This window comes from Sander vitreus, chromosome 13, assembly GCF_031162955.1.
Source record: "Sander vitreus isolate 19-12246 chromosome 13, sanVit1, whole genome shotgun sequence".
Classification (NCBI taxonomy): Eukaryota; Metazoa; Chordata; class Actinopteri; order Perciformes; family Percidae; genus Sander; species Sander vitreus.
Genome location: NC_135867.1, coordinates 6,556,318 through 6,580,377, shown reverse-complemented (window position 1 = coordinate 6,580,377; position 24,060 = coordinate 6,556,318). Strand labels below are relative to the sequence as shown.

Below are 24,060 nucleotides of genomic sequence, written 5' to 3'. Positions count from 1 at the left end.
TTGAAAGCGTTGTGTTTTATGTTGACACCACGTTGTGCTATTTCATTTCGAGATTATTTTCCATTGGATATTGAAGTTCATAAATAAGTGTTTTGGCATGGCTGGCTGAGTGGCACTATATCCATGGTATTGAAAGGGGCATTTCATTCTTGCATGTTTTGTTTAGTTGTGCATGATCAATAAACATCCCCCCCTCTGCTTTTTTTCACAAATGTGTACATTTACATCTGCCGGATCTTCTTCAGTTGCCACTTTATCTGAAAGGGACTTTGTTGATCATACCACCGCTGTTACACAATTAAACAAGAGGCACCTAATGTGCTGCCATAATTGAGATATAGTAAACATAACCGGCTGCTCTGGTGTTGTAAATGTAAATGTTACCATGTCAAAGTATTTTGTCTTCACAGTACACACAGGTAGTTCTAACTCTATCTAAAAACATTAAGAGTTTATTAAGTTTATTTGTCATTAACATGCAAATGTGTGCAGTCATGAGCTCCAAAAATCTTATCATTTCCTCTGTAGGTGGAAGCTGTGGTGGCAAGCGGGAAAGTTTCTATAATGTTTTGCACAATAACCCTTGATGTCAAAAACAGATTTCATTGCAAAGTGCACAGATATCTGTGTGTTCAGCAATCTTATGACAGCTGAGGTCAAAACCCCCACTTTTTCTCTTATTAGACATCAAATCAGCTCTGTCGTTAAAAGCTAAAACAAACGACATCTTTTACAGAACCTCCCATTCCCCATGAGGATTTTCCATTCTAATGAGAGACACATAATGGGATGCTGAAGCAAAGCATGCAATCTAATTGTTCATTCAAGCACTGCATAAGCAGACAAATTAACACTTTTGTCCCATGACACAATTTGTCCTGTCGACTACAGTAATATAGTGCATAGGGTGGGATTTAACAATACCCAGCCCTATTCAATAGTAAAAGAAAACACACTTTTCTCTAATTAAAAATGTAATGTGCTCATTATTTTGTCTACAGTAGCTTATAATGTAGGTTTCCCTCTTGGCAATTTGTTATGCATATTCTATGTGTGCAGTGGACTGTACCGTTACAGGTTTCTGATATTCATGAGCAGAGCATCAAGGCCCAGCTGAGGTGTGGATGGTAGCATTTCTGCTAATTTTGGAGTATGTTTCCTTTTAGCTTCATAAGATTGTGACCTCCAGAGATATACTGTAGGCCTAGTGGAGTGTTGGGTGTGACGTAGTTGGGATGAGGATCAGAACCTCCCAGTGCTCAGGCTAGAGGTTTAGTGACTAGTGAAGAGAGTGGAGTGAGCAAGATAAAGATAGTTTTGTTAGAAGTCATGGAGACTTAAACAGAATTAAAAGAGGAGTAAATATTGGACTTAAATTTGCCAGGTGGCCAGAAACTAGAATCCCAGTAAGTGCTAATGTTGCTCTGTCTCTACTGGATGTGTAAACTGGCAATTTCTTCGCTCTCATGTTACACCGTAACAACTTCATTAAGTGCTAATATGTCAGGCTTGTTTGTCTGACAGCTTATTTTAGACCTGTCCTAGTTGCCTAAAGAAACAATTACTGCAGCTTTAAGAACAACTTTAAAAAGTATGTGCATCACGTTCGGTGGGGTGAGTTTGTGGAATGGGCTAGACCAGGTGCTTAAACATTGTACAAACATAACAAAGTTTAAAAAGTTATATAAAAACACTTTATTAAAAGGATATGAAGAGGAAGAGAGATGATTGTGAAGGGGGGTTAGTGTACGGATTGTTAGGATGATGGATTTATGGAAATGGGTTGTTGACTTACTTAAAATGTAAATAAATAAACAAAAGGGTTTGGTACGTGAAAAATTAGAAATGTATTGTTGTGTATATTGGTTATCCTGTTGTAAAAATATATGATATATAAAGAAATGAGTTAAAGTGAATGAGGGGTAGGAAACTTTACAAGCTTCGGCTTCATCCTGCTCCTTTTCGGACAAATTCTTTAAATCAGAAATGGTAATAGTATTTTTAATATTACTTGTAAACACTGTATGGATAGTGTTCTTTTTCCTTTGGTGTGTTGCTACACACTTTTTATTTTATGGATATATATATATATCTATATCTATATATATAGATATATATGTGTGTATTTGGATATGTATGCATATGTATGTATGTATATGTATATATAGGTACATGCTGTATGTGTATATGTATTTTTAGTTTTGTTCAAAATAAAAATAAATGAAATGAAATGAAATGAAAGATAAGCTGAAGTCTAGGAAATGCAAGTATCATTAGACATATTTTAAATTGAAACCACTAGCTGGTATATACTCTATGTTAGATGAGGTGGAAAAACTACAATTTGTAAGAAGTAAATTAAAGTGAAAGTACTGAAAAAAACAAAAAGTTTGCACGTGCAAACGTGATCCCTAATTTGATGAATCTATTATCCATTTCCATTCATTTCCTGCACGCTAATGTGAGAAAATCAAAAGGCATTTAACCTAGTTTTGCAAGATGCATTACTTTGCACTCAATTTATGCAATTTGACTTTGGGCTATTTAGAGCTAATGGCATCCTAATTGAACTTCCATTCCACCTGAGCGTGCCCAAAAAAATAAATCGTGGTGGAGTGTACAGGGTGTGCTGATTATTTCTTGAAGTGTTGATGCTTGTGTTACAACTGGCTCTAGGCAGCAAGCCTGTTGATCAATATTCAAAGCCTGAAAGAAAAAACTGCTCAGCTGCCATCAAAAAGTTTAAAGTTGCATTGAATCATTTAACAATGAACATCACTGAATGTATATGTTTCTGCAAAAGAGAAATGCCAAGTTAGTGTGTGTGTATGTAGAGGTACAATGTACCAAGCATCGCTACTTGGCTCTCAGCTGGGTGGTGACTGCCTGGTCAGCCTCACTCAGTGGGAATTGCCTCAGTTTTGCCTGAAGGGAAGTAATGGAGCTAGCGGCTCCTCTTAACTGACCATTGTGGAGGCCACTTTGACAGCAGTCATCACTCAGAAAAAACTCCTGTCCCTGTCAGCTCTGTCTCCTTCATCAGCTCTTTTAACACTATTATGGCCAAGAGCGCGGACCATTACTATAAAAATCACTCTGACATGTGCAACAAGCTGCTTGGCTGTTCTGCCACATCAAGCACAAATGTGTGAATGCGCAAATTAAGCCCCTTTTCTCCCCTGCTAACTCTTGACAGTGGTGGAGGCCAGAGGCTGTTTCCTCTCTCTATCAGCTTTTTCACAGCCCTCTCAGCGCACTTTTGGAGATCAAATTTGTAAAACGTCACTTCATTTGGAGCCATGTGCGACTCAGGACTATCTGCCTTTATATTTTCTGCTGTTTTTGCTCCGAGCCAAGAATTTGTTCAGGTTAATGTCCCTTGCGATTTGTACCTTGAGATTAGCCCACACAAACACTCTGAACAATTGACACTACGTCTTACTATATGTTCATGGATTAAGAGGTAGTGATGGAGGAAACGGGGCTTTCCAAAGGAGTGAACCATGGTCATTATAGCATTATAAACAATGGAGGTTGTGTTTAGATGGTAACCTTAGATTTGTAACAACTCTCGCCAGACTCGCTGTTGGACGACCTAACCTAACCTTAACTATCTAACCTTAACCATTTGTGGTCAATGCTTAACCTCAACCATCTCGCAAGACTTTCCCAAATCTTGGGATTACCATATAGACCCGACCCTAAACAGAGACATCTGTTGGCCAACACTTGGTATATGTAAAGGATTTAGAGTGAGACCTTGTGAAACTGTGAGACAAAATATAACTCACTGGTGTTTTTTGTGACGAAGCTGTTAATGTTGATGCATACACAAGGGATGTGAAGGTCATCCATAGGTTTCAAGATTTTCAGGTTTCAGTTTGAAAGAAGAACAAATTGGCAGCTATGCAAGCATGCCTGGTTTTCATAAATGTTAAACTCTGTGATCTATTTTGAAATCAATGAACTGCACAGCAACCCCCCCCCCCTTTGGATGTTACTCCAAAACCTCAATCCAAAGAAAAATGGTCGATATGTCGGCTTCAAAACATTTCTTCAAGCAAAGACTGTGTTAACAGGCAGAGTTCCCTCAGCACATAAATCATTACACACAGATGGAACAACATATTTTGTACAACAAATGATGACATTTTATCACTTTCTCAACGCTAGTCATTCCTGGGAAACAATCACATCACATGATGTAGCTCCTGTTTTCTCTCTGGCGCTTCACCTGGGGCCTCACGTATAAAAGATTGCGCAGCTTTCATACCAGAAGATGGCGTACGTCCGAAAAGTTGTATAAAACTGGGCGTACTCCAGGTCCTGCGCACCAAATTATGCACAATAAGCAGTTTGAACCCACTGCTGTAATGCCATTGACAAAGTAAAACTGTTTCCAGCGCGAGGGAGACCCGACTCAGAAGGAGGAGAGGGAAGTGAAGGAAGCGTCTCCACGGATCTGCTGCACCACGCATGGTAAAATAATGAAATAGTAAATACAGTAACAGAAATATGTGCAGAATCAAGACAAATAGACAATGTTCTACACAACATAAATTTATGTTATGTAGTTAATTTGCTACATCTTTTTCACTTACATAGCCTACACATCTTCATCACATAAGTTTGCCCACCCGACACTGCTTTTGTTCCTGGGGAGATGGATCCGTGCGTCTCGCCTCCTGTGCCCCATGGATGTCATAGCCTCAGCAACTACAGACTCACAGACACTATTGCATTTTCCGTGCCGATCTTTTTGTTGCACAGTGAGTGAGATATTTCATCTGTAGGAAATACCGACGATGACTGAAAGTATTTTCTAAGTGGGTTTTTCATTCATTTTACAACCTGATGTTTAACAGAAGTTAAGTAGCTTGCGAATTAAACAGTTAATAGTATGAAAGATGTGAAACATCCACATAAATGATTAAACTTTTATGGAGTATCAGCGGATATAATTATGTTTTTTTCATAGACGTCACAGACGTATGACAGTAACTGAAGTGGAAACTTTATTTTGTAATGTTTGGTGAGTTTCGTCAATTTTCAGTTAGAATTCGCCACGTTACAGAGACAGAAAAGACTTTGCGGACGCCCGCACATTCTCACGTCAAGTTCATTTTTATACATCAGACCGTGTGCGTGAAAACCAGCGTACGCAAGCTTTTCGTGCGTACGCAATGTTAATACATGAGGCCCCTGACGTTTTTCAGTATTTCAACATCTTATCAATTCAACATATTTTCGGGCACCGTACTGCCACAAATGTTGTTGATGCTCTCACATGTAGTAATCACTCTCACATCAAGGAAAAGAAAGGATTGGCCACATTCAAAGATATTTGAACTCACTTTGTCTCAGAGTAACTCTGCACCTTCTAAAGAGAGACCTGGGTACAAATAATTATCATGTTTATATTCCTTTCTGTGCTAGGATTTAGGTAATTTGCGATTCTTTGCAGGAAATTGGGTAATTTCGGCTTTCAATGCTGTCAAGTACCCACACAAATTAACAACACCTATCCCCTTTTTCTGAAAGTCACAGAAATTAGGATGCACAGCAAGAATGAAATATGACTCCACTTTATTATAATCCTGTAGTTCATTGCACTGTTGCATCTTACTGGGCTGTACCCCACAGCTATCCAGATGGCTCATGCATCTGCAGTGCAAAGTAGTGTTACAAGCAGCTCCTCCACAAACAGCTTAATAGAATCCTTTGTTGCCCTGAATACAGAGATAAACGCAGGCAATGTTACAGTAAATTAAATAGTAATGTTTTGAAGGAGTTCAGGGCAGGAATAACTATGCCTTGTTCCTTTATCCCATGCACCAGTCAATCCTAAAATTAAATATAGAGCCTATTCCCAGATCAAACGTACGTTAAAGCGACTTTAATATATAGGCTTCGGAGACTATAATGTGAAATGTATGTATCCTTGTTTCTTGTCTTAAATTTGTGCCTTTGTTGATGTTGCAAACGGAGCTGCTATAAAAATGTCAGACTTGATCTAACAATAAAGTATTATCATCCCTGCAAAACATGTTGGCCGACTAAATCTGCTTAATTTACCATTAGTAGAGAAAAGGAAGGGACTTTTAACAGGTTTAGACAGGTTCTTTTAAAGGAGAATACCGTAGCTAAGTTACACTGGAAATACACAATAGGACACACAAAAGAACACATTTTACCAGAGACCTGCATCAGAATGACAAAATGTTATCATAACAGTACTGGACTTTACAACTACTCTACAACTAAATAAAGACATTGTTAAGGTTTCTTCATAACCTTGTTGGACAGAACAATAAGCATACTGATATTTTTTTCTGTTCTTAGAGACAAACTCCGCCTGTTTCCAGGTTTCTGAATTGCTGTCCACATATCAATTTTTTCACCGATTTAATTAGTCTGATGTTGTGCGCATCGACTGCTGTTTCCCCAGTTAGAGAAACGATTGACAAATTAGAGCTTTCTAGGTCAAGTATAGGGACATCATTGCCATGTGCCGAAGCCAGTATCAATACCCTCGCCCCCACTGAGCAGCCCAAACAGAACTCTGCTAACATGAACACAAAGTCAGACTTAGCAACAAAGTGAAAACAACATCAGTCTGATCACCAGGCTATGATGAAAATAGGGCTAACATGTATTGGTGGCGCCAGAGGCAAGGACATGTCATTAAAATCAAAAAGATTTTTTTCTCTTGGGAGCATGAATTTGGTCAGCAAATTGATATAAATATCCCTATTAGATTATGTTGCGTTGTTGTTATCTTGTGCAAAAAGCTACAGGGATCCTCTGAGGAGCATGAATGTGCCTTTTTAAATTTAATGGCAGTGTGACTGCTGGATTTCCTTTGAACTGAAGAAAGGTCAAAGGGTCAATAAAAGACTTTAAAGGAAATCGGCAAAGCAGTTGTTGAGATATTTTCAACTGGACCAAAGTGCTGCATAGACAAACTAGCCAACCAGGTTACATCCTAAGTCAGTAGTCCTACTTTTCAAGCACTGGTCTTATGTTTTTTTTTTTCAGTTGAAATCTGATTGCACTGCCATTTCTGGTTGGCTTTCAGGCTTAGGTTAAGTTGTGACTTTGTGTATAGAGATGAGGGGTTAAGGAAAAGGACTGGTTCAGGTTGAGGTATAATGAGACAAAAATTGATGGGAAAACTAATCTGACACAACACCAGGACACTAAACAAGTGTTTTCCAGGATATTTTAGATAAAACCTGCTTCTTCAGAGCAAATAGATCTGCAAACTTTTTTATTTTGAAGCTGCACTGGGCAGCAAACGTGACTGTTAACAGTGATTGTTAGGGCAGCATACTTAATGTCTTCTTTGTCTATTTCTACCGCGTCTATTTAAGGAGTACTTAGACATGCAGTTTTGCCCAAATGGAAGGATGCTTCCCCACCCACACTCAGTCAGTGACTCTGAGACATAATGTCCTACCATAACTTGGAGATGATGAACTTCTCAGAAATTCTATAAGAGATGATCCTGATGAAGGCCACAAGCCGAAACGCATCGGTCCCACAATAAAGTTCTATATACTGCGAGTGTTGCTGGAGTTTTTACCTCTTAAGAAATTCAATAAGAACTTTTTGATATACTTTCATAACACCCAAATGGCATGGCATGACATGCATTCTGACTCTCCACTTGACATGAAAAATAACTCCTGACTTCATGGAAATAGATACATCTTAAGTTTGATCTTGGTGTATATTTTATAACAATGTGGAATATATTGGACCAGCACTGTGTTTTTAAATTGCTAAAAATCTCAATAAAAGGATTTTTTTAAAAAGAAAGAAGGAAAACTGTAACTCATAGACCAAAGCTCCTTTCCAAAATCAATTCATTCCTCACAGCTGTCAACCTTTCTTCGAGTGAGACACCAAAGCCTTGACCTTTCCTGTCCGGGCCTTTGCTAACCTCTTCTCTGCTGCGGCTCCCACTGGTGCAGCCCCTGCTTGTAATACCACTGAGCTTTCTTCACACTCATAGTTTTACCCAGTGAAGATGTCAATATTTCCAAACAATTATATGGTTATATGTATGGGAGACTGCCCTCTCAAGAAAAATGGCAGCATCGTCGTTTCAGCAAACGCCCCAAAACAACATACGTTTACCTTCAAGTGACAAAGCCCTTTAGTGGTCGTGGTAATTATGGCGGTAGCAAAGGAGGAAGTCAAGATAGAGATGTTATAGAGCGAGTCCGTGCAGGGAGAAAATCGGGGTGGATGGCTAGTCTGGCTACTCCACATAGCATTCGGGGATGGGTGGAAAACGTGCTCTGGTTTATTGGCATTTCTTTAAACCAATCACAATCGTCTTGGGCGGTGCTAAGCACCCGGAGAAAAGCCGCAGTGCTGCTACAAAATAGGCTCGGAAGGAACTTGTTAAGGTGGAACATGTGTATGTTTAAAAGTTGTTTTAGTCATACAACAGAAAACTAAAAATAATTAAAAAAAAAAATTTGAGAAGAGATGTGAGATACTGAGGCAACTTCAAAATATGTTCTCTTCTCAATGCTAGAGCGAGTCATGTATAGTAGGGCACAGTGATGAGTATGACGTGTATCTCCCACAACGAAATGCAAGTCACAATGCATCAAGAATGTCTGAATAAACATCAGCACCAAATTGAATGGGAAACCATCAGTTGTCAAGATATGTCATTCTGAACTACAAATGTCAACTGTAGTGCTACTAAAAAAAACAGGGGATCACCCAAGTCGCTGGAATTCGTCCTCTGGGCACCACGAATGTCTGTAAAAATGTTAAGACAATCAATAAAAAAAGACTACCCAAAATAAAAAATACTGTAAAAACAAAAGCCACTACTGGATCCTTTCAGATCACATAGCTCATCTGTTATAGTCTATCTAAATCTATTTGGAAGTTCTTAAGAGGAGGTAAGGAGATGTGAATTACAGTAGCCATGGGTACAATTACAAATCCATAAAACTAATGTTATTTTTACTGCTTATGTAAATATCAAAGTGTGAATGAAGCACAAAGTGGGTGTTATTTGGTGCCAACAACACAATGCTTTAGATCCTGCAAGGCCTTTTGAAGCACGTCTTTTTTATGTTGTGGTTGTTGAAATGTTTTCAGCTTGACAACAGTTCATCAAGCCAGGAAATGAGAGTCCCTTGTCACTTGACATTTTGAAAGGACAAAGGATGAGTTCATGACATAAACTGTTTCAGTTCACTACTCAGCACTGTAGTGTTTCAATAACATGTAGAAGCCTCTGAGTTGAAAGAAAGGTGTTTACTTTATCTAATCAATTTGTTTGATTGAAGGCTAAAATGGACTAAGGACAAAATGTCTTAAGCCCATTTAAAATGAAACAATTGAATAATGTCCATTCATTTTTCCATTTTGACTAGTTAACATTTTCCCTTGTGCCGCCTACTTGCGAAGAATATATCTATTATTTTTAGTGCACTTGGCAGCATCATCAGCTACAGTGTGTTTTTCTTTTTTAAACACATTGTTCCTTACCCTTTTTGTTTCACTTGTTGCTCTCCCTCTTAGTATTATAGAGAGTGAGCAGCATATGAGTGTGTATAGACAAGATGAGCATACACAAACTACATAAGTCATTCAAGTGAATCAATGAGAAATAGGATCTTTAACAATTATTATACAAAACTTTGAAAGTTATTTATGAAGGCACACTTGCACTTTGTTAATCAAGCCTGTACACTGTGTTGGGGATTTCTGTTAAATAAAGGCTCAAAAACAAAAGAGTGTCTTTTATTCTCGTTTGTGAGCCTTTATTTAACAGAAATTCCCACCACATACACCAGAAATTCCATTCACCAAAAATGTCCATTGCTTCTGTGATTTCTATGCTGATTTTAATGTCTATTATCACATGTGACTGCCAAGAATGCCATGAGATATCCCATCAGGACTTTTCTATCAAACAATGAAAGCAGGCAGACAAGTTTGGATTTCTTCTCTCCCCAGCGAGCCTTTTGGTGTGCCACTAATTGCCTTCTCCCTCTCTCTGTTCTCCCTTTTTTTTGTCTTTACAGCTACATTGGGGACCTTGGAATTCAGTTTGCAGTATGACCAGGAGAACAATGCACTTCACTGCACCATTAACAAAGCCAAGGTGAGGCGCCATGATGACGATAATAATGACGTTAATTTGCAGCCTCTACATTTACATCAAATATTTTTGCTTGGATATTTACATGCATTTGAAAGGGACATTCTGTATAGAATCCTTGTGAACACAGTCTTCTTTGCAAATCAAGTGTTATCTGTGACACTTGACTTGTCTCTGCTTTATCTAAGTCAGTATCAAACCCTTTGGTTATACTGAACATACAAACATAAAACAAGCCAATTGCAGCAACACATGTTTATAGCAGTTGCTTTAAATTTAGTTAAAATTATCCTAGATATTGTGGCCATATTATTTGAGTTTTACTCATCACTGACTGTCACTATACCTTGTAACAAGGCGAAAAAAAGGTTGATTAATATAATATCAACAAAATGACAGTTTTTCAATACGTTTTTAAATTTGATAAGATGACTGTCAGACATGAATATTTTTGCAGCAGCCTACACGTACTGGCAAAAAGGCTGTGTAATAGTGACATAACATGTCCCACAGTTCTCTCTGTGAAAGAGATATTTACATCTATTTTCATCTCAGAAAGCATTTATTATTTCTAAAGCATATTGCTAAACAAACACACCAAGAATGTGCATCTCATGAATTGTGTTTCTTAGCATAAAGCAGCATTAATCAGTAGGTTTTATATTAACAACGACTCTACAGTGACTCGCTGGTGAATAAAGTTAAACATCTACTATTACTGGAATTGGTGGAGACCAAAACAGAGCTAAAAGATGAATGAATATTGGACTTTAACGGTAAAATGTTGACCTTAAGCTACCTTAACTGAAGAGAAGCCTTTATTAAAAATAGGGTATTATCAGAGCAGACCTTTGTTTAATTTCCTCTGGGTTATTTTTTTAGGTATATTATGTGTATCACACTGTAGTGAGAGGACCATCTGTTTTGTAATCTGCTCAAGGTGTTAGTTTGCCGGTGCTGCTGTTAACTTCCTCCATGTTTAACAATTTTTCTGACAAATTCAGAGCATTTTTTTATTATTTGCTTTAGCACAACAGCATGCACTAATCTTGCCATGGTCACAGTTTTCTAAGCTGGTTGAGTTTCTCTTTTGAACAAAAACACTGTTCTTCTCACTCGTTAATTACAGTAATTCCAATCAGATCACGCATCTTTCTTTCTCTTCGGACTGAGCCGCTGTCAATGAAACTCAACACTTCCTGCAGTTGTTTAAAATTCAAAGCCTACCAGCCCAATGCCAACGTAAACTGGAGCTGCCAGTAAACTCTTCTCACAACAGACATTTTGAGTCGTCATAGCAGGAAAAAAACAAGCATTTGTTACATTAAGGTGTCACAGCAAGCCATGTCAGTGAGCCAGCATGTACAATAGGGCCCTAAAAGTTTAATATTAAATGGGTAAATAAAGAACTACGTAATTATGATATAAATAATGTATTGTAATATATTGTGTACATTTTAAAATAAAGCAATCATTTGTGAAATACTTCAAGAAATTAAGAAAAGAAAGTTGTTTCTTATTTCAAGCAATCACTTGAACTGTTTTTTTTTTATAATTGAGTGGCACCATGATTTAATATTTATTTGTATATTTCAAACATTGCATTCATTCATTACATAATTTCTTTTTAAATGTATTAATATTGAGCATGTTGAGGTTCAGTTGCACACCTAAATTAAATGCTAAATTATTAATGCTACTATTCAATATTTGTTTGATCAAGTTAAATTGCCATGCCAATACAGTTTTATGTAATTAACTTTTTGTTTTTTTCCCAGTTTTTCATTCACCTGCTATTTTTTATTTATGTATTCATGTTTATAAGAGCAGCACAGCTGAAGAGCTAAAACAGTCTGTACTGCATATCATGTGGCACTAGATCAGAGTAGATTAATGGTGTATCTGAGTCACTGCAGTTTACAGGCTTCCTATGGACAACCAGATTAGCATTGATGAATTATTCAATTCATAAATTTACATAAACCAAATATTATACATATTGAAGGTGGACTGCAATAGCCAAATGCCACTTTTTGTGCAATATATCATAAATATGAGTCCAGGAGTGTCATCCTCTCTGATCCCCGCTCCTGTGTTTTTGTGATGAAGCGGTGGCTCTGACAGCCATGGCTGCTGTCAGCAGCTATAAGTCTACCTATGTGTCTGCCTGAATAGCTGGTAGGGAGGAAAGTGGGAATCAGAGGAGCCAGTCTTGGCAAGAGTGTTGGACAGCAGAGTGGGCATCAGGCCGTCTTGATTTATGGTGGTTATTTTCTATACTGCTCAGCTTCTGGAATTTCGACTGCTGCCTAGCCAACCGGAGAAAATGCTTTTGCTCTCTCAAATATTGTATACCAATTTCCATGATTTAATTTGTTTGCTAAATCCCTTATTTCTAGCTTTTTTTCTGTTGCTTTTATTGCCAAAGCTGCAGTAGCTTCAATAGCAACTGTGACTGTGCTTATTGGAGAATGGGACACAACATTTTTGATATTGGTGCCTGCTGAGCTGGTTAGAGTGACAGTGTGCAGTGGGGATAGGGTTTGAAGCAGTGATAGTTAACTTCAATGCTTATATTATCATTGTCCTGTTGGCATTTAGGCAGAAATGGACAAAAGGTCACCAGACAACATAACTTAAGCAAACAAAAGCGGTTAAAAGACCACTTAAATAAATGTCCATAGAATGAATAACATGTAAAATGTGGGGAATGCAGAGTGGCTTATTTCTATACAATAGGGCTTTCAACGATAAATTCAAATAAATATTCGATTGGGGAAAAAAAAGAAGCAGCATTACTATTCGCAGTCTGCCTCGCGGGTTCTCACCTGGGCCGCTTCTCTAAACGACTAAACGTTCAGCTCCCAGGACAAAGTCGGTTTGGTGTCCTATCGAGCCCAGCCGGTCATTGTCCGGAGAATTCACAGCGAGTGGGCGTGTTGATGACGTTTCTATCATGCGGCTGCCGTGAAACAGTGAGAAACAACTGAGGGTGAAGAAGAAGAAGGGCAATTTGCACAAAGACGGCAAAAATAAATGTCAAACTGCGAGATGACAAGATTCGGAAACTTCTTTTATTTTGACGATGTCAAATATAATATGACGATGAATAGGTCCAGTTCTTCAGCTTGATCCAGCAGCGAGAAACCTTTCTACATCTTATACATTTTAATGTGTCCAAGGCACTCCCCCCTTTGTTCACCCACCCAGCAAGACAAATGCTACCTGCATTATAGCCCTTTAATTAGGCTGTCAATCATCACCTCTGTATTTTCACTTTCTCAATTTTCTTTCTGCTCTATTATTAGAAAACAAAATTATATATTATTTCCAGGCACTTTGTGTTTTTTTGAATGCTTCGTATATGATGCAAAAATAAGTAATGAGTAATTCACTGTACCTTTCTAATCCTCATTACTGCCCACTAAAATAACAAAAGCACAACAGTAATGCACTGCATGGATTACTTTCTTCTTCCCTTAAAGAATTCAGCCATTAATGCTTAGAGAAAAGATGTCTGTGCTAGTGCAATTTCCAGTGTTTTAATATAGTTCTTATGGACTGAAAAAACAGTAAACATTTCTAAGAGTGTCGTGGAGCAATTTGGATAATGTATACACATAAAGTAAGAAGTCTGTGGGTTTCTGCACATGGTAATATACTTTGGAATTAATTTGTAAGTGGAAATTAAGAGCTCTGAGCGATGCAATACTGTAAGGATGAAGGTAGTAGTACAAATAGCCCACAGACACTCTTGTTAACATTTATTTAAATCCTTCACCTTGACATGTCAACACTTTGAGAGCCAGAAGTATTTGATAATTACATTTTAGTTTTTTTAATGAAGGCTACTTTGACATGGTTAAAATGACTGCTATTGAAATCCTTTTTATAATAGGTGCTTGTGTTCTTTGTCCTATGGGTTAAAACAATTTGACATATGTTGTCTTATTGGGCTAATTACCTAGTCAAAGTGAGCTTTGTTTTATTTTCACACTGACATCCATCCCACCAAGCAAATTACTGTTGGAGGAGGAAGCTGGCGCTCATTTGAACCAAAGACATTACAGTGACATCAAATAGTTTCTCAATTAAGCGTGAGTGTGTGGGCACAAATGGTGGATAGTAGTTACAAGCAATGATGACAATCAAACATAAAATTAGTAAGAAAATAGTCACCAGTTAATGGCTATGTACTCATTGTGTGATTCTATTTAGATAAGTATATTTTAATGAAAACCTCGCTTTATGTTCCAGAAACATTTAACCTCTTCAGCTTTCAGTTTCCCACAGCTGCCTCCTGCTTGTTTTTCCTGACTTTTAATGGTGCCCCTTCAGTGTGGTATGACTAAACCATCAGTAATAGTATCCATTTGCAGAAATAATTTGGTCAAAGGAGTTTAAAAGTATTTACAAAAATCACAATCATTTTTTTTTTAGAACTAATTATAAATCACTGTCTTTTTTACAACATCAGGGTATTTCATATTTTCCCACATACAATATAGCAGGTTTCATACACCATCCAATTGTCAAACCAGGTTATTCCTTAATGCAGTCTTATCAGTGGCTTGCTAGCCAGAAGACACTCCATTTAAATAATATTTTGAAATTACAGGAAGATATATTCTTGTTTTGGCAGAAGCTAGCTGCTGGGGTTGAAAGTGTTCCTGTAATTTCAAATTAGCCAATTATGTGGTAAAAATATATATCAGATTCTCTTTAAAAGCACATTATCTTTTAGGTGTTTTGCCAAACATACAAATTCTTTGATGCTCTGTTCTTCATACCTGGTTGTTATGTGGGAGTGTAGGACCATTGTTATGTTGCTGAGCTGAGTTCAACTTAGTATATAGCTATGCGTGTTGTCTGAGTCTTTGTTTCAGTGCATATGGTGGCAAAAAGACAACCATGCTAAAAATTCTGTGTACCTGCAGGTATTTTTACCAGGAAAATGGGAGATTTTAACTAAATTTTAAGGAAATGCAGGGATCTCAATTCCTGCTAAGATTACACGTCATGGAAAAATCTCATCACAGAGACATACTGATATCAACCCTCTATCCAAATCCATTTAAAACAGCAAAAAAGCCAATACACCAAAATGTTACTGTAATGTAATTACTAAATTTCAAATTTTGTTTTACAAAAAAAGTTATTTTACTGTAACGCAATCATCAGTAAAACACTACAGTTCAACACTGCTTGAAACTGATTGTGTTGCCCACATGACAGCTGATAATAATAATCAGAAAAGAAAAAGTGTGTATTGATGAAGCATTTTTCATCCAGATGTAGTACAAAGATCACCATTATCTCAACAGTGCAGCACCCCGTTTGACAATGCTGCTCAGTCTTAATAATGATGTAAAATTGATGGTGGACTACAGCCTAACATTTACGGGTCATCATTAACTTTTGACAAGCGAGGTATTAAGTCTTAACTCACAGTTTTACCTCGCTAACATTACGCCATCTATAGCTTTACCAACTTCACAGGCTGCTCACTGCAGTAAGTGAATCAGTCTCACATGATGGAAATAAGTCAAGTTAGTCCCTTGAAATAGGCTTCAATTGATTTAAAAGAAAGTAAATGCATGTAGACCGAAATAGCTTAGAACTAACAGCACTTCCTCTGCATGGTCCCCGTCTCTGTTGGCTGGAATATTCAGGATGTATGGGATCAAACACAGATAAAGGAGTTAGGTATACTAAATCACGGCCCTCGGTGTGGTTCATTTCCCACAATAGTTGCCCCTGGTGCAATTTTATTGAATTGTGCTGAATTACTCACAGCCCTGGCTCCAACACCTCAGACATCAATAGAGTTTTTCTTAATATAACAGTAGGTTGATACTCAATAATGCCACTACAAGGCAAATGGCATTTACTCTGTGTCTTATTTGACACACTAAATTTCCAGTTGAAGAGGGATGTTGGGGTGAGACATCCTGAACCAGATGACTCATATTGGGGTTTTCTCAGCTGTGCATATATCCAATATACAAGACAAATCAACCTGATTATCAACCCGAATCATCATCATCTGCAGTCGAGAGTATTATGCTTACTTAAAGGGACTGTACTCAATATTCAGAACATTAATACAGCAGTAAACAACTATTTTCTATGTAAAAAATATAGTGGAGTAATGGTGTCGTAAGCAGAGGTTTTGCTTTTGTTTGTTGTAATCTGAGCTTTTCTTTTCTTTGTTGTGATTGCCGATCTGGCGCGCATGCGTGTAAGTGCCTTGTGCGTCGGTATCTGGCGCCGAGGGCCGTGACAAAGCGTCAGCATTTTTACGATTTAGGAAACAGTCTGTGAGAGTCGTGTGAAGGCAATCCCAGATACTTTTTTTCTGAAAATCGAGTGCAGCCCCTTTAAAATCTATATTCTTTATTTTCAAGTTATAAGTTTATCTTGTCTCTAGTTATGATTCTGCAAAGTAAGATACGATTGTTTGTTCTTGTCACATTATTTTCTATGGAGTGGCATCTCTCTTTCTTTCTTGCACTGCACATACAGCAATTACAAGACAGCACCTTTTTTTTTTAAACGTAATAAAACCTATGCATGAAACTCAATGTTGGTAACATTATCTCCTAGAAAAGTACACGAAATAGCAACAGCATTTGACAAAGCTATGCAGTACTACACAGTACATGTTGTGTATGCAAATAGACATCAGAAATATATTAGTAAACCACTACAGGTTATTTGAGGCACTCTGCAAAATAAAAAAAGCTACTGCCTGTGAAGCTACTAGTCTGTTTGAAGGACAGCCTTACCTGCCGCTACAAACATCAGCTTTCCACCTTCTTGGCTCGCCTGATGCAACCTAAAATAACCTGTATTTCACCAAGTGAAACACCCTGCCACATTCTTCAGTCTCTCTAACCTCAGCTGAATAAAGAACTCTCTGCTTCCTCATGAAATAGCATTACACTGCGCCTAAAATCAGGCAAAACAAGATAGTCTCTTGTCATTGTGCTTTGGTTCTACTGCGGGCATCCTTATAACTTGTTATGCCACACCACATCACCACACAACCATGAAATTATCCAAAGAACTACTCACTGTAGGAGGTCCGTCTGAATGGAAAAATGCAGTTCTCACTCCTCTACCATTGTTCCAGTTACTCAGCTTCATAAAAGCGGAAAAATGACATCTACAAACCTACATCTCTCTCTAAAAACAACTGCAAAATGTTGTAACTCCCTCTGAATTTCAACAGTCCCCCTCCAGTTTCTTGGAAATAAGAAACAACCTGTTGAACTGACAAGAACTCTGTCAGGCTTCAATCTCCTAGACCTTGGGACACAGCAGCTTGGAAGGCTTACAACATTTTGTTGGCATCTACAACACTGTTCCTAAGTGGTTTTCACTCACACCTGACTTTTGCAATGTGTTTTTTCTTTAGCTGGTAGCAGGTCACAGCTGGTCTGAGGTCTGTTTTGCATCTCCCTTTGTTTAGGTGTAACAAGTTCTTACTTGTCCTTACTGCCTGCTGATTGTCTATCATCTAGAATAGTCCGCTTTGACTCTGCAGAAAGATGCACACTGCAATAAAACATGAGCCCTGCATGTTAAAAGTTTAAAGAGGATCGCTTTCTTTGTTCATGTGTGCCCCTGTAGCAGCAGGACCCAAGAATGACGATACTAGCACGTCTCTCAACTTGTCTAATCATCAGTTTAGTGCACAGAAAGATATCTCAACAACTGCGGGTCAGGCTGCTGAATTAATGTTGTACACATGGAGCAGTCAATGTTCATCTCCATTGTGATAGGTCTTGACCTGGCCAAAGAAAAAACACTACCTTATTAGCAGGGGTTTTTTGATGGCAGGGAGTGTAATCAAATTGGAAGTCACTTTCCTGAGTTCCTTATGTCACTTTTAATGTGAGAAGCCAAGTACAACACTAGGAATGTCTTCCAGGAGAGACTGTGTGAAAATATTCGCTGTTATACTATATATATATATATATATATATATATATATATATATATATATATATATATATATATATATATATATATGTCCTCTCTATATCTTTCTAAACCTGAAATTATCTGGACATTACCCAGCGGAGCTGTATGTTAGAATGCAAATGTCTAAATCAGTTGGCTAACACATCATCAGCTCGAGCAAAACCGCAAGAAAAACATCCAAGGGTGAAGAAGAACTGTGATTTACACCAAGACACCAACGAAAATGTCCAACTGCAGAGGCAACGAGATTCGAGAACCGTAAGGGCCAACGCCGAAATCTTGAAATTCAAGGGAGGCAAGAGACTCTGTAATTTATGACCAAATTATGAACCGGCTACGTGACCACAGTGTATGTGCGTTATGTCCTGCCTCTTGTATGCACTAACCAGGCGCCACCCTTCGTCTGAATCAAACATGTCTGACACTGTGTGCTACATGTATGAAAGGGAAACTTCAAACAATATCCAGACTTGACTCATTGGACATTGTCCTGAGTTCATAAGTAAAAATGGCTTATAACGGCTGGCTTTTCACTCCACCTTCTAGAGGGGCCGCTGGGAACACCTAACAAATAAGACATGGACGGACAACACGTTGTATGAGCTAGTCCTCAATGATTCATCCTCTGGCGACGAAGAATGTCTGTTCAACATTTAATGTAAATCCATCGAATAGATGTTGGAGATATTTCAATCTGGGCCAAAGAGGTGGACCAAAGTGAGATTGCAATACTTAGAGAAACAGCATACATACTGCTTGTTGATCTCATGGCTTGAAATTTTGCGGATTTACTTCCTCTCTATAAGTGTAGTCATACCTTGTTGTATCCCTTCCCTGTCATCCCACACATATTAAAGCTGCGTGAAGAGTCTTTTTCTAAGGCGGCACCTCCCTCCATAGTAAAACAAGTTTCCTGCCCTTATCAGTGAATCAGACGCTGTCTCACCATTCAATTGCAGATCCAAGACCTGTTCATTCAGCACCGCCTACACTACAACCTACCTTAACACTCCACTGCAGTCTTTCATTCTCTTCCTTCTATAGCAGACTGCCCTTTCATTGCCCGGTACATCTACACTCGTGTGGGAGCATGCGCGCGCGCTCGCTCACACACACACACACACACACACACACACACACACACACACACACACACACACACACACACACAGGCTCCGTTTCTTAGAGATGTTTTGCCCTCTTGTATTCATTATCGTTGTTTGTATCTGTTTTCGTGTCGCTGGCTTTACATAAAAAGGCTTTTATAAAACAACTTGTCTTCATTTGTAATCCCTGCATAACAGTTAATAGAAGAACATCTCAAATATCTGATATATAGCCTACTTTATTGTTATTGTTCAACTTGTCACTAAATATTGATGAATTGTCCAACAGACATTCCCACAAGGCTACTCAGAAAGGATGAAGGGAGAAGCTGCTATTCCATTGCTACAGCAGAAATCAATTGTGATTCATATCTTAACAGTCAATACCGCTGCTGTCAAGTCTTAGACTAAGGCAATTATTCATCTGCCTTTTATTTTAATAGGGTATTGAAGTTTGTCCGTAATCAGCTTAAAGGACTAGTTCAAAATGTTGGGAAATATGTGGATTTGTTTCCTTTATGAGAGTGAAATAAGAAGATGGATATCAACCTCTTGACTGTTAAGTACAAAGCTGGAGTCAGGATGGGGTTAGCCTAGCGTAACAAAAAGACTGGAAGCAGAGGGAAAGAGCCAGCCTGATTCCGTACAAAGTACGCCAACCAACACCTCTAAAATGTACTAATTAACACGCACCTTGATTGTTTATTCTGCACACAAACAGAAGTGTAAAAACAGCAATTTGTCTTTTAAAGGGACAATGTGCTGTAACGATTTCTTGATTTATGAACAGTTTATCCATCTGCTCAGATTTTCTAGCTACACCCCGGTTGCCAAATTTGGTCAGTGAGCACAGGTTTTTGTTATAGTTTCTGTACAGGCATGATGGTACCAAACATGGCAACCCAACTGTGATGACAAGACTTAAAGATGCTACATACATTCACATTGCCAAGATTTAGATCCAGCACATAACTCCCACAACTTTAGAGGTGTTTATTTTTTCTCTTTGGACAGAGCCAAAGTCTTTATGCTAAGCTAACCAGGTCCTGACTTCAATCTTATCTACCTCAGAAAGAAAGCAAATACGCATATTTCCCAAAATGTAAACTATTCCTATAAAGGGGATGCAATCCATTTTATTATTTCATACGTTATTTATTTTTGCTGTCGGTGAACGTGGTAGTGAGTACTACTCACCATGTGGAGGTGTTAACTTGTATGTGTTAAAACTTCTACTTAATTGTTCTGCCTTCATCAGGGAATTGTGTGAAAGTTTGTGGGCAGAAACACCTGCTAAAGTGATCGTTTGCTTTGAAGTCAGCAATTGCTCATCCTTGCTTAATTTAATAAAGATTTCAGTTACTAAATTGCCAAGGGTATTACATAAACAGCTATGTTTGAGCTCAGATGTGCATGACTACCATACCAGACATGCTACTGGAGGTAGATTCACATTACCAAAAGAGAAAACCAGTATGGTGAAGAACACTGCAATGTACAGAGCATTGGTTACATGGAACCAATTATCTCTCTACCTGAGCATATTATTCAGGAAAACAGTAAAAATCGCTTTAAAATATCACTAAAACAACATCTCCTGGCAAAAAATCTCTCCTCATCTAATGATTTGAGCTACCCAGTAGAATAGGAAATAATCAGGGTTTGCCTCACCTTTGCCAGCTGTAATATTGGGGTGATGAACACATTGATGCATCACTAGCCTAATTCAAGTTCAGTGGTGTAGTGTATATGAGGTTGGCCAAGTATGTTTTGGTGCTGATGCTTTTGTGCTTTTGCTTGAATATGACTTTGAATGCAGGACTTTTCCTTGTAACAGTGATTTTGCAATGTCGTATTGTTGCTTTTGCTTGAGTACTTCTTCCACCACTGCATATATTACATGATTATTTTTAAACTGACTAAAGTTGGGTCCTGTGTTGTGTGTTGCTGCTGCTGTTGTTATTGTTTTTGTAGTGCATTTGTTTTTGTGATTGTGTACCGTCATGTATAGAGTGTTCGGTGTGGCCCCTAGGAAAATAGGCTACAGCTAATGGGGATCCTAATAAATGAAATGACCTGTCTATAATACGGCTGGCACAAGAAAAGTGATTTACACGAAGACGCCCACAAAAATGTATTTTTCTGTCGCTAAGGGCTGATGCCGAAATCATCGACAAATTTAAGGAACGGCAAGAGACTAGTATTTTTATGACCAAATTACAAACCGGCAACGTGGCAAAACAACAAGAAAAAAAAAAAAGAATAAACACAAAATGTAACACACGTTAGACCTGTTTGAAAAGGGATAGGAAAAGCCTGGGATGGACCTACCCTGAGCCTTTACCATAAACAATTGCACAATCCAATAAAATAACCTAAACAGACAATTTAAATACAAAAATACTACTCCAATTTACGTCATCCTCTATCAAGCTATATTATCATTGTATATATAGTTCAGCAGTGCCCTGAACTGTGAAAACCAAACAGACTGCTTCTACTTCTTTTAGTTTTTGCATGTTCATTTAATTGCTTCCACTTTGATTTCATATGATCACTGTTATCTTTCTTTTTCTTCTCCACTTTTATTCTTTTGCATGCTCTCATCATCTCTGTGTGTTGCTGCTTTATGTGTGTTGGAGAAAACAGCTTCCTGTCCCCAGATACAAGAAGGTAAGCCACTGAGATAAGCTCAAATCCCAACCAGTCCCTACAGTACTAATCAATACTTCTATCCAACCGTCTTATCCAACCAACATCCAGACCCAGTGAACCCTGATAGAAACCATCACCAACCCTCAGCTAACCTCCTCTGAGCTCCCTCTCTATATCATTGTAATGTTATTCCAACAAAACAAAGAAATGTTTCTTGTGAATATGTTTAATGCTTTGACTGTGTTGTTGGTCCCATTTTTATCTGGTTGTTCAGTTATCTATATTCTGAGTAATTACTCAGCGACTACTTTAATAACAAATAGTTACAAGAGCGTGCAAAGCAATGTAGTGATTGACTACACTGGACTGAAAGGTCAACCAATTAACTGATTAATTAAAGGTACACTCCATCCTTATTAAACAATATGTTGTTACCCGTCATGAATCAGTGTTGTTCAGGTAGTTATTTGTAATCAGTTGTGGTAATTTATATTTTTGGTGAACCCGCTTTCCCTAAACCAAAATGCCTTTCTTCTGCTTACAGTAGCAGCATCCTGCTTTGCTCAAATAGCCCTTTAATAATTTCAGAGAGTTGTTAAATTTGTAATTAATTTAATCTTTCTCTGTCACATTTAAAATTGCATTTCAATGCAATATCAATCTGCAGTAGATGAAAAAAAACAAGTGTAGAAAACTTAATAATAAAAAGGTGTTTGTGTGCCAACTAAAGGCACCAAAAACCCTTATCAGCATTAACAGAGGTTTAGATAAAACAGAACTTTATTTACCCCGAGGTAAATTGTTGTGCAGCAGTTACAGTACACAATAGGAACAAGTGCAAATATAAAGAGCACATTGAAATATCTATAAAAGGTGCATCTGTCCTCCCACCTCAGCACAAACATCTTTGTTTGAAAGCAGCGTTTGCCCTAGCTACATCTTCTATGTTTGGCTGCTTTACCATGCAAGATTTAAAAAAAGAAGAAGCAGCATGCAGCAGTAGTGCAATGGCAAGCAAGTTACAGTACCTCCCAATAGCTGTTTAAATGCTAGTTTAGTTTAGCTTCCTGGAGATAAAAATCACAAATTCGCCTGTCTATTCTGTTTCTCCACTAAATCAATGACACGTTATCAATGACATGACTGACATTGAAACTAACATGTCCCAGCGTGACCCTGCGATATAACCCCCACCTCCACCCCTCTCCTTCCTAAGCCTCTCAATCATCAATGTTGACATTCATTGGCGATGAATGGGACCCACCTGCCGGCTCTCCATATTGCCTACTTCCATCACTCCACAATCACCTCAAGTTGCCTTGACCTAAACACCTCCACTGATCCCAGGTGGCCCTTGAAGTATTAACCCCTTTAACATGACTGTGTCAGCTCCCTCTGAATGAAATCAATGCCCCATCTCATCCATCCTGTTATCTGCTGCTCCTGGTGATTGATGCTTCCCCCACCTGCCTGTTACCGGGCCAGTCAGATATGATAATGAAGACATATGCCCCGGCTGATAAAGAGGCTGATAGCACTGTAAAAAATAAGCACCCATGTGGGACATACGGCCTAGAAAATACACATGAACAGTATTAGTTGTTCTAAGGCTTTATATATAAACTGTATTATATGGATTCATGTATAGATACTGTATATTACAAATAGCAAGTACAATAAACCTACAAACTGGACGCCTAAATATGAAATCTTTGTTGATTCTGCTGGTGCTAGAGGTGTGCAGTACATGGATCTTAATGAATCTTCAATCCTCAAGCTAATTGTAGTGTAATGAATCATTATTATAAATTATTGATAAGTTGCTTTTTGCATTGGTGCTCCTATCGCTGGGGAGTCCACAGAAATGATCATGATGCAATAACTATGTTACAGAATAAGGATAATTCCTACAATTTGGGTATTATTTGTTGTAGTTTTGGACACCATTTCTATCAGTATCATAATAACCTTGTACTCACCAAAGTAGTTGCTGAGATCTGGGAACACAGATCTAAATCCCTCTATAAAATGTGATGGATTTTGACAAAGGACAATTTGGGTAATCATTTTACTATTCAGCTTAGTTTTCTCTTTACAATAGTTTTGGTTAACTTGGGGGTTTATTTACAACCTGTCTGATCGTCCGACTGCTTGTGTTTCTTGCCTCATCTA

General features: G+C 38.1%; 1 protein-coding gene across 1 annotated transcript in view; it reads left to right on the top strand.

Moving 5' to 3' along the window:
• The window catches only part of doc2b (double C2-like domains, beta), a 117,650-nt gene that overhangs the window by 48,393 nt on the left and 45,197 nt on the right, over positions 1-24,060 (top strand). Inside the window, exon 2 of the mRNA XM_078266632.1 lies at positions 10,062-10,141. Coding sequence (XP_078122758.1) covers positions 10,062-10,141 — 80 coding nt within the window. The remainder of the gene's footprint in view (positions 1-10,061; positions 10,142-24,060) is intronic.